The 14,852-nt window shown below is 40.6% G+C and overlaps 1 protein-coding gene across 10 annotated transcripts in view; it reads left to right on the top strand.

Moving 5' to 3' along the window:
* rbfox3a (RNA binding fox-1 homolog 3a) overlaps nucleotides 1-14,852 on the top strand; it is a 389,771-nt gene that overhangs the window by 239,246 nt on the left and 135,673 nt on the right. Inside the window, exon 1 of one of the 10 annotated variants that reach the window (XM_038288297.1) lies at nucleotides 6,767-7,185. The exons of 8 other annotated variants lie outside the window; for them this stretch is intronic. In XM_038288297.1, coding sequence (XP_038144225.1) covers nucleotides 7,060-7,185 — 126 coding nt within the window. In that variant the 5' untranslated portion in view covers nucleotides 6,767-7,059. Of the gene's footprint in view, nucleotides 1-6,766; nucleotides 7,186-14,852 lie in introns of those variants that run through there. One more of the 10 variants, XM_038288302.1, reaches the window with a different exon arrangement.

Below are 14,852 nucleotides of genomic sequence, written 5' to 3'. Positions count from 1 at the left end.
AGGAGAAGACCATGAGAAAAAGAGAGCAGAGAAAGTGTGGACTGCTGGAAGAACTGCGGTGAACTGGTGAAAGAAAAGTGAAATGGCGTGCTCAAAGATGACCCTGCACATTTAGAGGATGTTTGGCTCAACCTGCTGCTGTGAAGCAGGATTCTCCACCATGAACAGAATCAACAATAAATCTGGATCCAGGCTCAAAATGAGCTCCTTGATATGTGCTTGAGAATGGCTTAGTCTCCATTTAAACCCAGGTTTAAAGCCTTGCAGGGCAGCCTAAAGCCCACTGCCAACATTAAGACAGAGAAAAGAAAGAAAAACTAAAAAAAACGGACGGTTCAGGTGTTTTATAAAATATGTGAATCAGGAAATTGTCGATAACTGAACGATTCTTGTTTTCTTCTTCTTCTTCTTCTTCTTCAAAAAATAAAAAATAAAAAATTCAATGTATAACATGGATGCATAAACACCTGCATTTTATTTCAGTGTTAAATTCTGTTTAAAGTAACAGATTATAATAAAAAATGTCTCTGGACCTTTACTGGTTGATGATTATCTTTAATTGGACCCCAATGATCATTAATTGGTTACCCCTGGAACAAAGGATGCAATAATTTGGAAATCAAGGTCCAAGATTCTTGGAATCTTTTGATATTTTCATGGATAAAATAAAAGTCTTCAACCAAAACAACCTGGGTTTCCTGAACACCTCAGCATCGCACTGCAAAAAATCTAAATCTAGATAAGTCATTTTTTTCTTAAAATAAGTGCATTTTTTATTGAATTAAGGAGGTAAAAGAGACATTTTGCCAATGGAAAAAGACAATTTACACTTAAAATAAGAAAATACAACAGCATTGTCTTATTTCAAGTGCATATTATCCAATTATCTTATTTTAAGAGTAAAATTACTCATTCCATTGACATTTACCTACTCAAATTATGGGTGAATACACTTAATTAAGGACATTTTTACTTATTTCTAGATTGTTTTTGCAGTGCGATGCAGTACACTGGAAAAAATCAAAATCTAGATAAGTCAATTTTTCTTAAAATAAGTGCATTTGTTTTTGAATTGAGGAGGAAAGAGAGACACTTTGCTAATGGAACAAGACGATTTACATTTAAAATAAGAGAAGAAAAGTTCATTAAGTGAATTTTATCTAATTATTTTATTTTAAGAGTAAAAATACTCATCCCATTGGCAGATCACCTACTCAAATTAAGGCTAAATACACTTAATTTAGAAATATTGACCTATTTCTAGATTGTTTTTGCAGTGCGATGCAGTACACTGGAAAAAATCAAAATCTAGATAAGTCAATTTTTCTTAAAATAAGTGCATTTGTTCTTGGATTGAGGAGGTAAAAGAGACATTGTTTCAATGAAACAAAACAATTTACACTTAAAATAAGAAAACACCATTGATTTGTCTTATTTGAAGTAAAAATACTTATTCCATTGGCAGATCATGTGATTTAAATACTCAAATTAAGGGTAAATACACTTAATTTAGAAATATTGACCTATTTCTAGATTGTTTTTGTAGTGTAGTCTTTTGCACTGCAAAAACGATCTAGAAATAAGTAAAAATGTCTTAAATTAAGTGTATTTATCCTTAATTTGAGAAGGTAAATGAGATAATTTGCCAATGGAATGAGTATTTTTACTCTTAAAATAATATAAGTAGATAATACGCACTTAAAAAAAGACAATGTAGTTGTGTTTTCTTATTTTAAGAGTAAATAGTCTTGTTCCATTGGCAAAACGTCTCTTTTACCTCCTCAATCCAATAAAAATGTACTTATTTTAAGAAAAAATTACTCATCTAGATTTCGTTTTTTTGCAGTGTTGTTTCAGTTAAACACTGAAAACAAACTGAATTTCTCAAATCTTTAATATTTTTGCTTCCTCGCTAACATTTCCTCTTGTGTTTGTATTTGCGTTGTTTAAGAAGCGAAGGATGTCTGATGGTGGGAAAGTTGGAGTTGAATTTAAAGGAAATAAACGGCTCATCTCTTCAGATGATTAGTGTGAGTGTGCCGTTATCGATCAGCGGTCATACGATGAACAGAGGAGGACCGGAATGTGCCGCCGATCGTTCGGGCCCCATTAGCTGCCGCTTGTGTTGCCTGTGATTATTGCTGACGCTGCTTTTCAGGGCTTGTGATGGCTTTTTACTGCTAAAGCGGCTGTTTTTCATTCATTCTTTATTTTTCTTTAAAGAGCACAGAAACAGATCTTGTCTTGTGTAGAGAGACGTTGGCGTCTTGTTTTTTCAGAGGAGATTAAAACCAGATTTAGAAGCATGGAACAGGCACTCACACCTGCTCAGATGCGTGTACACAGTCCTGCCTCGAAGGGGGGGGGGATTTGTTCTGCAGCCCGGCCGGTCTAACACATACTTAGAGGATGCGTTCTGCAGTCCGGGTGACAGTGATGATGATGGTGATTGTGGTAGTAATGATTATGCTGATTATTACCGGCCTGCACACAGGAAACGTGTTGATTGCTCCACACCAGGAGACAAAGAATGATGAAGGTCGACGGTGAAAAAGATGAAGATGATCACTTTTTTTTTCTTTTTTTTTTTCCCCATGATCACCAGTGAGCTGTTTGTGGTTGTTGTTCATCTTTCTTTAATTGGCAGAGCTGCAGTGTGGGGAGTTAACTGAGGATATCTCTGCTGCGTTTGAGGGCTTTGATTTCACATGACAAAAAGAAAAAGGCACCGTTGAGAACATTCCAGCAACTCCCTTTGAAGGCAATGATCTGGCTGAGCTCATTTGAATTATTAACTGGGTGAGACAGACAGACGATGAGGGGGGAGAAAAAAAAAGGAGAGCAAAAGAGCGAGAGACAGAAAAACAGACAGACAGACAGGGAGATGGATTCCCATCTTCAGTGGGCAGAGCGCTCAGCCTAAACCAGATCAGATATCTGTGATGACTGATCTGCTGCATCAAACGGTCGGGCCAATTATTCCCGACCAGAATGTAAACTTGCAACATAGCTGCCGGTGAGAAGAGCTTTTAGTTCAATCAACAATGTTTTATTGTTTTTTTATTTGTTATTTATTGTATTTATCTATTTATTTTTTTTAGAAATGTTCAAAGGAACCAGTAACTACAGAATAATGAACCTTCTACTGCCTGCACTGAAAAAACGACCTAGAAATAAGTAAAAAGTTCTTAAATTAAGTGTATTTACCCTTAATTTGAGTAGGTAAATGAGATCATTTGCCAAAGGAATCAGTATTTTTACTCTTAAAATTAGATATTTAGATAAAAGGCACTTGAAATAAGTCAATGCAATTGTGTTTTCTTATTTTAAGAGTAAATAGTCTTGTTCCATTGGCAAAATTTCTCTTTTACCTCCTGCATGCCATTATCACTGCAGTGTAGAAGGTACAGGTAAAGACAAAAGGAAACTGATGATGAAAGCTGTGAATCAAAATGCTACAAATGCAGCATTTCTCCAGAAATTATTATGACAGATGTTCAGAGCACAGAGGCAGGTTTAGGTTGAGTCAAAGACAATGATCCGCTCTGTGGAGCCATTCTTCTGGTGCAATGAATGATCAATGGATCATTATTTATACCTAAAACTAATACGTTCTTGATGATTTAATTAATTTAGCGTTAGTCTGTAAAAAAGAAATAAAAACAATAATTTTCGTTGTGATCTCTGAGTCCGGGAGAGAAAATTTTTGCCCAGGTAACACCTCAATCCTGACATCTTCCGGCGGTGACGTCACGTTGCGGTAAGCCTAGCGCCATTCTTGCCGTGGGTTCAGATGGGAGATGATGTCAAAAGAGGATTTTAGGAGAAACAAAGGTTTTAGAAGAGCAGGCCTAAGGAGTAAACAAACTTAGCGGCTGCTGCCTGGGTTTTCTAGGCCAACAGGGGGAACCGAAGAGCTTTGCTCAGAGAATTCACATTTCAAAACCTTACAAGTCATACTTTGTCTTTTTAAAGCCTCAAAGTTTTTCATATTTTGAATTAGATTTAAAAATGATTTTGAATTTTTTTTATCTTAAATAGATTTTTTATTATTTAAAGGAAAAGTCGCCATTCTCCCCGCTTTACAAGCAAAATCAATGGGAACTACTAGACACATCTGCAATCAACAACAATTATTGAAGATTTCCAGAGGACTTCACCATTGAAATTCAACAGAGCTATAGTGAAACTGACAATGCCCACGTGCATGGCAGCTGGATGCTGGAATACATCGGGGAAAAGTGAAAAAAAAAAAGAGTTATTCCACCTTTCTGATTCCTGATCCTCCACGGACGGGTTGGTCGTTGGATCGCCAACTTGAAGAGGGAGGATTTGCTATCGAACTTCTGGCCAGAGAAAAAACCCGTAATATGTAGCCAACATTTGGAAGAAGAATGTTTTCAAGATGACTTGGATAATAGCGCGTTGTGACAAACACCAGATACAGCACTGGGACTTGATCAACAGCCGATACCGCACCGTGACGTCACTAACCAGTAGGTGGCAGTAGTGTTCTTTGACAAACATGGATGCCTTCAGTAAAGCACATTCACATGAAAATTACTCTGAATTATAAAGACTTATCATTTATTGAACAGTAGGTAATAATTTCATATTTAAAGTACTTTAAGAAGTAATATGTCCGGACTTTTCCTTTGCCGAAAATAGGCTCTCTGAGTTTACACCTCGAAGCTTTCTCTCTCAGGTTTGTTTTCCTGAAAAGAGATCATACGGGACAAACTCTTCATAAATAATACTTCATAAATTATTTGTATTAAAGGTACACTATGCAACCGGTGTTGATTTTCCAGCGAGGCTCCCCCCAGAGGGCGAAAGTAAAAGGGCACTGTCGTAAATATGCTCAGCTGTTCTCCTGGTTTCTCCGTCAAGCCAGGCGCGGTTGTTTTGAGCTTAGCAGCCAGGTGAACGCAACAAATCACCATGTCTACTGCGTTAAGTGACTATTTTGTTCCAATTTTCAAGTTTGAACATTTAGCATTTTTTCATACATTATTTGTTATGCATGTGTCTAAATAACAAAGATTGTAGTTGGCCAAGTTGGAGTTTCCTGCTCCGACATGGGCTTTCGCTGTTTTCTCGCTGGTTCCGCCATGATAACTGCACAAATATCGCCACTGCGCTAGCAACGAGCATGCCTTTCACTGGGGGCGTGTAGCAGTTCTCGCCGTAAAGCAAGAACGACTCTCGCGATGCACTTCTGAGCCTGTAGGTGCGGGCCGAGGGCTCCTGCAATTGCAAGTATGGTATTTCCCCCTACAGACCACCAGGGCGGCCGAGAAAACCTTTGTTCGACCTGAAATGACTCATTTAATCATCCAAAACGTTAGGGAACACATTAATTAACTAAAAAATGTTGCATAGTATGCCTTTAAATAACCAGGAGACATGACAACAGATTCTGATAGAAATTGTAATCTTACTCAGATCAGAGAAGTTGCTTGGAGTTACAGAAGGCAGCTGCTTACCAACCGGGCTCAGTTCTTAGGAAATGACCACGATTAACAGTTAAAGAGGCATTTTATACAAACTCCAGTCTGCCACATCATCACATTCAACATCATACATGTGAGCAGATTAGGAGACATCCATGGCTCCAGCCTTATCAAAATATTACACTTTGTCCTTAGCCGAAAGGACGCCGCTCTCATTCTATTCCCAAATATTTGCCACGTCCAGAATAATGATTATAACTTCATATCCGGACAGAGGAACTGCCTTAATTAGATAAATTATTGTGGAAAGCATGAATTGCAACATGCAGCTGATATGAAGGTGTAATAAACTCACACATCATCATCACCTTTTAATGCTGCCTACAAAGACCAGGATAACTGACAGGAAAGAGAACAATTCAGAGGCTAAAGATACGACATCCTCAAACAGACAGGAGTTTTTATGAGAATCTGCTTCCTCTTCCTGCTGGTTCTAGAATGTAAAGTTTGGGCGAATTCCTGAAACCCACAAGGATAAAATCAGTTTTTTTTTTGTTGGTATTTTTAGTTAAAAAATTTTTTTTGCCTCAATCAATTAAACATTACTTGACTGAATTGCATCAGAAAGGCAGGCTGGGTAGAGGCGACACTCTTGTTCCTGCAGACTGAGACATGAGGTTATGAAACCAGCTGGGTTAGTTTCAGGACATCCTTCGCTCCCAAAATTGGTCCCAATCTGAAGGGCTTGACGTAACAACGACGTTTTCTACTTTACTTCCTTTAAAGCCGTTTCGTATAGCGGGCTCCATTAAAAGTAGCTCTTCTCATACGGTTGGCCCGGCCGCAGAGTTCAGACTGAGCTGGTTAAGTGTTTCCGGCCCGGCGGATGAAGAGAGATTGCCACAGCTAGACCCTGATGACATTCCACTTTGTGTTTTAGTGCATCTTTTCGTGCTTCACCAATACATCAGCTATGCATGCATGTCCTTGAGTGCACAGGGTGAGGAGTGCGAGGCGTTCGGGAGGGGGGCTATTAAAAGGCAGCATGCAGGGTCCCCATAAGGTGCTAATGCCCAGGATCAGCTGTTGTAATGTTGTTCACATCCCTTTTGCTATTCAGCCCGGGCCGTTTGATGTATGAATGTATGAACCCATTGGGGACTTCATCAGCCTCCCCCCCCTCCTTCCAATCTTCATGTTTCCACCACCTCTTTTATACCCCCACCCTAACCTACCCAACCCCTAGTCATCTCTCCAACCCCTCCTCCTCTTCCTTGCACAGAACCTCCCCTTCAGTGTCTGAATGCTTATGTTGGCTTTTATCGCACACAAAGTAAACAGAGTCGCGGCAGCAGGGATAGTGAGAAAGAGAGGCAGGGAGAGAGCAGCAGCAGCAGTAGCGATAAAGGTGGAAGATGCACATTGTCTGTGCGCCGCTCGCCTCCATGCCGCATCTTCAGTAGAGACACAAAAGCCAGCGGGGAAGAAAAAAAAAAAAAGAGAGAGAAATTTAAAAGGCAAGTGATCCGAGGAGAGAGTGACAGTGAGAGAGAGAGCAGGAGCCAGAGGAAAGAGAGAGCGTAGAGCGAAAGGATCTCCCTGCTAAATGCACAAAGCGTCCCGCCACCCCACGCTGAGCTCCATGGCCAACTCCGGCTGTCTGCTGCTCTCCAGCTCCGGGATGCTGCCTCACTCGCTCCAGTGTCCCCCCGCGTTCCTCTACCTGCCCGAGGTAAGGATAAAAGATGCTCGCTTTGGTGTCGTCGCTCCTCTCCGTCTCCATCCATCCCCTTTCATTCCTCCGTGCGCTTCCTCTGCAGCACGTGATAGCATCGCTCTCGCTTTGTGTTGTGTTACCCAGAGTGCTTCTACTTCCCCCCACCCCGCCTCCCTCCCGTCTAACCCTTGACCCCTCACCCTACCTTTTGTGGAAGGAAGAAAAGGAGGGGAGCCCGATTGGTTGAGAAGGTTTAATTTAACCCTCTGAAGCACGCCGCTCTCCCGCTTTCTACGCTGCCCTCGTTTTTGGAGCAAAATTAAAGCGGTCAATTACTGTGACGTGGAGTCACGCTGCGTTTGTGTACATCCCTCATTTCATGACTCATTGTGCCGGGAAACGGTCATTCTGCTGTAATCCGTCTGCCTTCACTTTTTTTACACTTTGCTGTGTGAAACATTTCTTTGCTTTTATATGCAAACGGCCGGCAACTTTTTCCTCCAACGGCTTAAGAAAAAGAAAGTAACCAAAGCGTCCCATGCTTCTGCCGGCGTGGTGACTGCAGATTTGATTTCTATGATGCATTCTCAGTTTTATGTTTAAATGTTTGTGTTTTGTGGTCATTCAATATGAAGTTTGGATTTCATTTTTTTAATCGAAGCTGAATCTTAAGGCCCGCAGAGTTGTGATCAACACCTGAAAGCTGTTAGAACGATTATATCCAATCTGCAAATAACATTGTATAGTTGTCCTTATTTTCTTCCACCTTTAGGAAATGATTTGTTTTATGAAATCCAAAGGCGGCGTTTTTTTATTTTTATTTTTTCGAAAGGCAGGTGGAAAAAAACCCCCAACAAGGTGACTCCTCAGGATCCTTGCGCCTGCTGAATTATTCACAGGTTTTAATTTGGCGAGTTGGGGACCGGGAGTGCCGTTAGTGCCGAGATGATGGGTGTGCTGCTGGATGGGGGTCGAGCGTCCAATTCCGGTTTTACTGCCAGGCGCATGTGTCGCAGTAAACAGTGTGTAGCCGCAGTGATTGAGGGGGGGAAATAACTATGAAGCTGCTCCCGATTGAACTCCTGCTTCCCTCGTTTTGAACCATCCAACCCCCTCTCTTAATGGCCTTGACGCCCTCCCACCCATCTGTCCAAAGCGGGCACACCCCACCGGCCAAGGCAGAGATGTGGGTTGGACCAGGTGCCACCAACTGTAAACGAGCCAAAACCATCTCAACAGTTTTGTAGTCCCTTAATGAAACGATGCTTCAGAGCTCGTTAGTTGTCAGAGGGAACGAAAGTGTCCCCGCGTCTGAAAACCTTCCAGGTTTCTCCCAACATAGCGGCGATGGTGTTCGTATTATGCAGTGACGTGCGGTGAGGTTCATAGCTGGTGAGGCACTGACGTCATCAGAATCAGATTTGCAAATAGATGCATAGATTGACAGCAGTTTACAGGTTATGTTTCACTTCTGCATCCTTACACATACAAACTGTAGCTCACAAAACACACATTTCCTTAAAAAACAAAACAAAATAAACGTTATTACTGTCTTACCTTTACTTATAAATGAATAGAAGTCCTCCTTATCTTCCTTCAGTTTTAAAAGTCTCTCTGTCTCAATGGAGATCACTGCCAGGGAAGAAAGCCTTCCTTGATCCGTCCTGTTCCTGCCTTATGTTTTCAGTCTCTTGAGCACCCCCTGCCATGAGGCAAGAGAACTGCCTGCCTCACCTCGAACTTGTTCTCTGCCGTTTATAATCGCTCATTACACGAAACACGTTACACAAACACAGTTGGTGACAAAAAGCTCTGTACATTATATACATAAGCCAAATTATTAGAAATAAGTTCACATATTACATTTGTTTAAACCATTTTATTGACGCCGTACAGCAACATGCTCTCTCCGCTTTGCAGCCAGCGCAGAGCCAGGGGTTGCGCAATCCAAGGTGAGGCAGAGCTCGCTGCTGCCTCACCGGCATCGCTTCCAAGCATTTGAATGGGAAAATAAGAAAATTCAGCGATTTTGAACAAATAAAAATCGAAATTGGTGAAGCTACATGAAAAATGAATATTTTTTAGTACAAACCACCGGATGAATATAACAATTTAAATTACTTTATGATTATATATTTTCTTTCTTTCCATGATGGCTGGTGAGGCACTGCCTCACCTGCCTCCCCTGACCGCACGTCACTGGTATTATGACACTTTCTTTTATGTGATAGATATTTGTGTGAAAAGCTCTCTCAGCCTCTTCCTACCTGTAAAAAAGGCAATAAACTGAGAGTTGTGGTGGATTTAGCTTCCACTTCATCCCTGTAACACCCCAAATCCTCAGGAAGCCCCCAGTGAGTGTGTTTGTTTGTGTGTCTCTGTCCAGTCCTTTAAAAGACCAAGACAGCTGAAAATTGAAACTTCCTGCATGCTATTTTCATGAAACATCCCTCTCTGTTTCAGCCCTCCTTTCATGTCTCAGCAGCTTTTGTTCTTTTGCCTCTCCTGGATCTTTTTTTTTTCTTCTTCTTCTTTCCGGTAAATCCTCGCCCTGCAGCGCTGAGAGGGGGAAACAACCCTCTGAATCACACTGTGGCCAACGTCCCGTCTCCCTCCCTCCCTCCCTGCTGCCTCCTCCTCCTCTATTCCTTTTCCTCCTGCATCACCCATCATGCTGCCTGTGTCCCCCCCCCACACTCCTCCTCCGCTTCCTCCCCTCACCACAGTGCAGAACTGCAGCATCGGCTCATGTAAGATGACAGCCAGTGAACAGAAGGGGGGATAGATTGAGGTGATAGCCTCTGCCTCACAGTTTGTTTGCATTTCAAATAGGATACCGTATTAAGTTGGGCTCTGAACAGCTTTGCTTATTATGTGTGAACATGGCACTGCATGATATCGCAGTAAGACGGCAGTTTATTACATAAAAGATTAGCAAAAAGCATTCCTTCCCTTTATTTGCGAGAAGCAGTGTTTCGGTGTTTTCTGTAGTCGGCTGCGAAATGGTTTAAGTACTGGTTTTTAAAATGCGACGAGTGGTTCGGAGGACCGTGGGCTCCTGATCATAACAGCAGGGCCGTTCGGTTTCAACGCCACGCTGGGAGCCTGGCATCATCCCTCCGCAGGATGATGTCACTCTTCTTCAACCCTTGGTTTGGATTGTGGAGGCTCCATGTATGAATTATGGTGCTGGATATTGAGGGAGTTATGAATTACAGTGCGCTGAGGCTTTTATGGGGCTGGATGCTCACTGTAGGCCTGTATTAGAGTATAAATTTATTTATGCTATGCGCCGAAGCTGACGGGGTAACTCAGGTTTGCTCCTGCTAGTTAGTAGCTGTCTTTCCGAGTCATAAAAACATGGCATCGCATGGATTTTCTATTTACCAGGCGCTGGGTGGGCATATGGCACGGCTCGTAAATGTAACTCTATTATCTAAGACGATGCTGATGGGTGGGAAGCATGGTGTTACTTAAGTCTTGTTATTGTCTCAGTTCCACATCTTTTTCTCTCTCACTCGTCGTCTTTCCCCTCAGACTTATCTCCAGATCTTACGTTTTTCTAAAATTGCTTTCCTTTGATTCGTAATTGGATTTTCTATCGTGGCATTCCACTCTGAAGATGTCTATTGTTATTCTTGCATCCATTGATTTCTTTTTTTTTTTTTTTTACTGTCTGGCTGTTTTGAATTCCCCTCATCCACCCCCCCCCCTACTTTCCAATCTTGTGCGGCTTCGGTGTCATTCTAAGTGGTTAGGTCACTGAGACGGGGGCGATTCCTTCGTGTCGGTGGATCCTGGGAGGAATGGCCCCGACTCTCTGGCTTCCCCCCCAGCATCCACAGCCTCCTAATCTTTCTACACATGCTGATCTCTCTCCTGCGACTGCACTCCTCTCTCTTACACACACGGATGGATCCGGTTATTAGGTAAAGACGGGAACGCTAGCGACATTTTTCACCTTTCTGTACCGGCCTCAAAGCAACACCGTTCACAGGGACCTCGGATATCGAGGGCTCCAGGTCGGAGGCCTCCTGAGGTCCAACTTGACTCAAACACAGTAGAGCTGGTTCCTTCCAGCGGGATAATTATTGTGGACCAAGATAGCAATAACTGGAGAAGCTCTCTCAAACTGAGGAAGCCTGGTGTGCTTCGGGTCAAACATGGACTCTTGTGGGTCCTCAAGAAATAAGCCCTCAACTCCTTAACAATAGTATGAATTATGTTGATGAACACTAGATTCTGACCGGCTGCAGGGTGTCTGTAAAAAAGCATTGAATGTTGTATAAAACCTCCAACTCAACGCTGTTCCTGACATTTGGAATTGAAAAAGCTTCCTGGATGGGAAGACAAACATCTTTTAAAAAAAATCAAATGGATGGGTTTTTAATTTTCTTTTTTTGGAATTTGTAAGACAGCTATGAAATCTTTTGAAATGGTTTAAATAGTTGGCAACAGCAAATTGCTAAAGTTGACCTAGCCGCATGTTCTGTTAGCCTCGTGAGACCATCCTGATCTCCGACTCTCCGTTAAAGAAAATTTGGAGCCGTTCACCAAACGAACGTCCAATCAGCGTTGGCTTTGAGGCGGGTTGAGGTGTGACGCAACGAGAAGCACGACAGTTCAGTCTTAAGAACATGGCGGCTTCAGCCGATGAAACTAGCGTTAGCGTGGCTATCGAGCAAGTTTTATCGGAATTACAATTTCAATTCAATTCAATTCAGTTTATTTATATAGCGCCAAATTCACAACACATGTCATCTCAAGGCACTTTACAGTTCAACCAGATCATACAGTCAAATTGATACAAAGTTTTCTATCTAAGGAAAACCAGTTGATTGCATTGACTCATTGACTCAAATACAATCCCCCACACTAAGCATGCTTGTAGCGACAGTGGAGAGGAAAAACTCCCTTTTAACAGGAAGAAACCTCCAGCAGAACCGGGCTCAGTGTGAGCGGCCATCTGCCGAGGCCGACTGGGGTTCAAGGAGACAGAAGCAGAGATACAAAAAGCAGCTGTAAAAGGCGGCCCCGTCCAGAGTATTTCCACACCACTTTAAAGGAGGCCCCAATTACAGAGTATTTCTTCACTGAAAGAAGAGCAAAACACTGCTCTGGAGGCTTTTCTCAGAGGAAAACATGTTTTTGCTCTTCTCCCGACTGGTTTCGGCAAGAGTTTGATCTATCAATTGGCTCCTCTTCGTCGTCGCTTTGTTAGTACGTCATATGCTTCGTTGATCTGATTGGTTTATTTGGCCCGTCTATCACCAACATAGGCCAATCAGCTAACCAGTATTTTCACCCCTTCCCAAAATTACTTCAACGGAAGGTTTCCAGATGGATATGCGGAGCAAATCCATCTGGCGGAGTCAGGTTAAGGTTCTGTGGCCAAAGCAGGTAATTTTGTCAGGCGCTTCACTACAAGAGATATTAAATAATCCTCTTGGTGGCTTTGTGAGAAAAAATTACGACTTAAACTGAAGAAAAGACATTAACGTGTTGCAGTAGTAGCCATTCAAAATATCCCCACTTTCCTTGACGGGCCTTTGGCTGGTCCCCTACAATTCCTTTTAAAAACATCAATGTTTGTACTAAAATATTCTTTTTGTCATGAGTTGTGGACATGAGAGCTAAAAAGAAGCGTCATCTCCTGGTCAGACCATATAATTCGAAGAAAGGATGGAGTCACAGTAAAAAAGCATGCAAAGGGGGGGTCACTCCAGTGGCTGGAAGTTGGAGGGGATTTTGCTGGGAGTTGGAGGGAAGTGGGCCGCCATTCGGCCGCCGTTTTACTGGGAAGGACCATTTTGACTGTTACTGTTAAGTTGCCCATTTTCAGAAACGGATGGACTTTATAGAATCAACATGGGATACATTACCTGCAGAACTGAAGGGAAAGTCAAGCTGGGTCCTTTTTAAACATAAACTTAAAGACTTTTTATTGAGAGGTCAGACATGTGAACGTTAATAATCTAACTGAGACGATCTTATTTGTTCTGTTGCACTGGAAAAAAATCGAAATCTAGACAAGTCATCTTTTCCTAAATAAAATGCATTTGTTCTTCGATTAAGGAGGTAAAATAGACATTTTGCCAATAGAACAAGACAATTTACACTTAAAATAAGAAAACACAACAACATTGTCTTATTTCAAGTGTATTTTATCTAATTATCTTACTTTAGGAGTAAAAATGCTCATTCCATTGGCAAACTATCTCATTTACCTACTCAAATTACAGGTAAATACACTTAATTTAAGATATTTTTACTTATTTTTAGATCGTTTTTTCAGTGTGTGCCTTGTGTATACTCGCTGTGTTTTGTGTTAAAGCCTAACTGGGGACATGCATTGAGAATTAGCCTTAGCTAAAATGTTGTAGTGTGGGACATGATTCATGAAACATGCTTCAAATAAACAAATAAATAAAAAATAAAAAATAAAAACGGTTTATTGCATTAATTTCTGATTTTCTTGATACACTTGTCGGGTATTGTCCCATTACAATTCATCTACTGTGAAGAAAACACACTTTCTGTTACTTAAATATCATGCAAAGATTCACACACTGGAAAAAATCTGAATCAAGATAAGTCATTTTTTTCTTAAAATAAGTGCATTTGTTCTTGGATTGAGGAGTTAAAAGAGACATTTTGCCAATGGAACAAGACAATTTACACTTAAAATAAGAAAATACAATTGCATTGTCTCATTTCAAGTGCATTTTTATCTTATTTTAAGTGTCAAAATACTCATTCCATTGGCAAATCATCTCATTTACCTGCTCAAATTAAGAATAAATACACTTAATTTAAGGAAAGTTTACTTATTTCTAGATTGTTTTTCCAGTGCATATCTACTTGTTCTTAAACCCAGTATTTGAATCGCTGGCTTCCATTACTATAAAAATGGCTTCCTCACTGCAAAAACAATCTAGAAATAAGTCAAAATGTCTTAAATTAAGTGTATTTACCCTTGATTTGAGTAGGTTGATAAGATGTTGTGCCAATGGAATGAGAATTTTTACTCTTAAAATAAGGTAATTAGATAATATACACTTGAAATAAGACAATGAAATAGTTTTTTTCTTATTTTAAATGTAAATGGTCTTGTTCCATTGGCAAAGTGTCAAACTCACCTCCTCAATTCAAGAAAAAATGCACTTATTTTAAGAAAAAATATTTAACAGAAGACTTCAATGATTTTACATAAACAGGCCTGCGGTTAAGCTGTGTCTCTGTCCATGGAGACAACTGGCATGGAACTGTTTTTTAATCATTTCTAATAGTAAAATAAAAAAAAATGCATTTATTTCTGCAAAAATGATCTAGAAATAAGTAAAAATGTCTTAATTTAAGTGAATTTACCCTTAATCTTAGTAGGTAAACGGGATGATTTGCCAATGGAATTAGTATTTTTACTCTTAAAATAAGATAATTTGATAATATGCACTTGTAATAAGATGATGCAATTGTTTTTTATGTAAATTATTTTGTTCCATTGGCAAATTGTCTAACTTTCCTCTTCAATTCAAGACAAAAGGCACTTATTTCAAGAAAAAAATGACTTATTTAGATTTCATTTTTTGCAGTGTATATATTTCTGACATCTGACAGTTTTTAAAATAGTTTTCTGTATTTTTTTCTGCAGATGCATCACCTTTAAAGTAGGATTGATGGAC

The sequence above is a fragment of the Cyprinodon tularosa genome, unplaced genomic scaffold, assembly GCF_016077235.1.
Source record: "Cyprinodon tularosa strain WSP-4 unplaced genomic scaffold, ASM1607723v1 ctg250, whole genome shotgun sequence".
Lineage (NCBI taxonomy): Eukaryota > Metazoa > Chordata > Actinopteri > Cyprinodontiformes > Cyprinodontidae > Cyprinodon > Cyprinodon tularosa.
The sequence above is the reverse complement of the archived record's forward strand: the minus strand, read 5'-3'. Positions and strand labels throughout refer to the sequence as shown.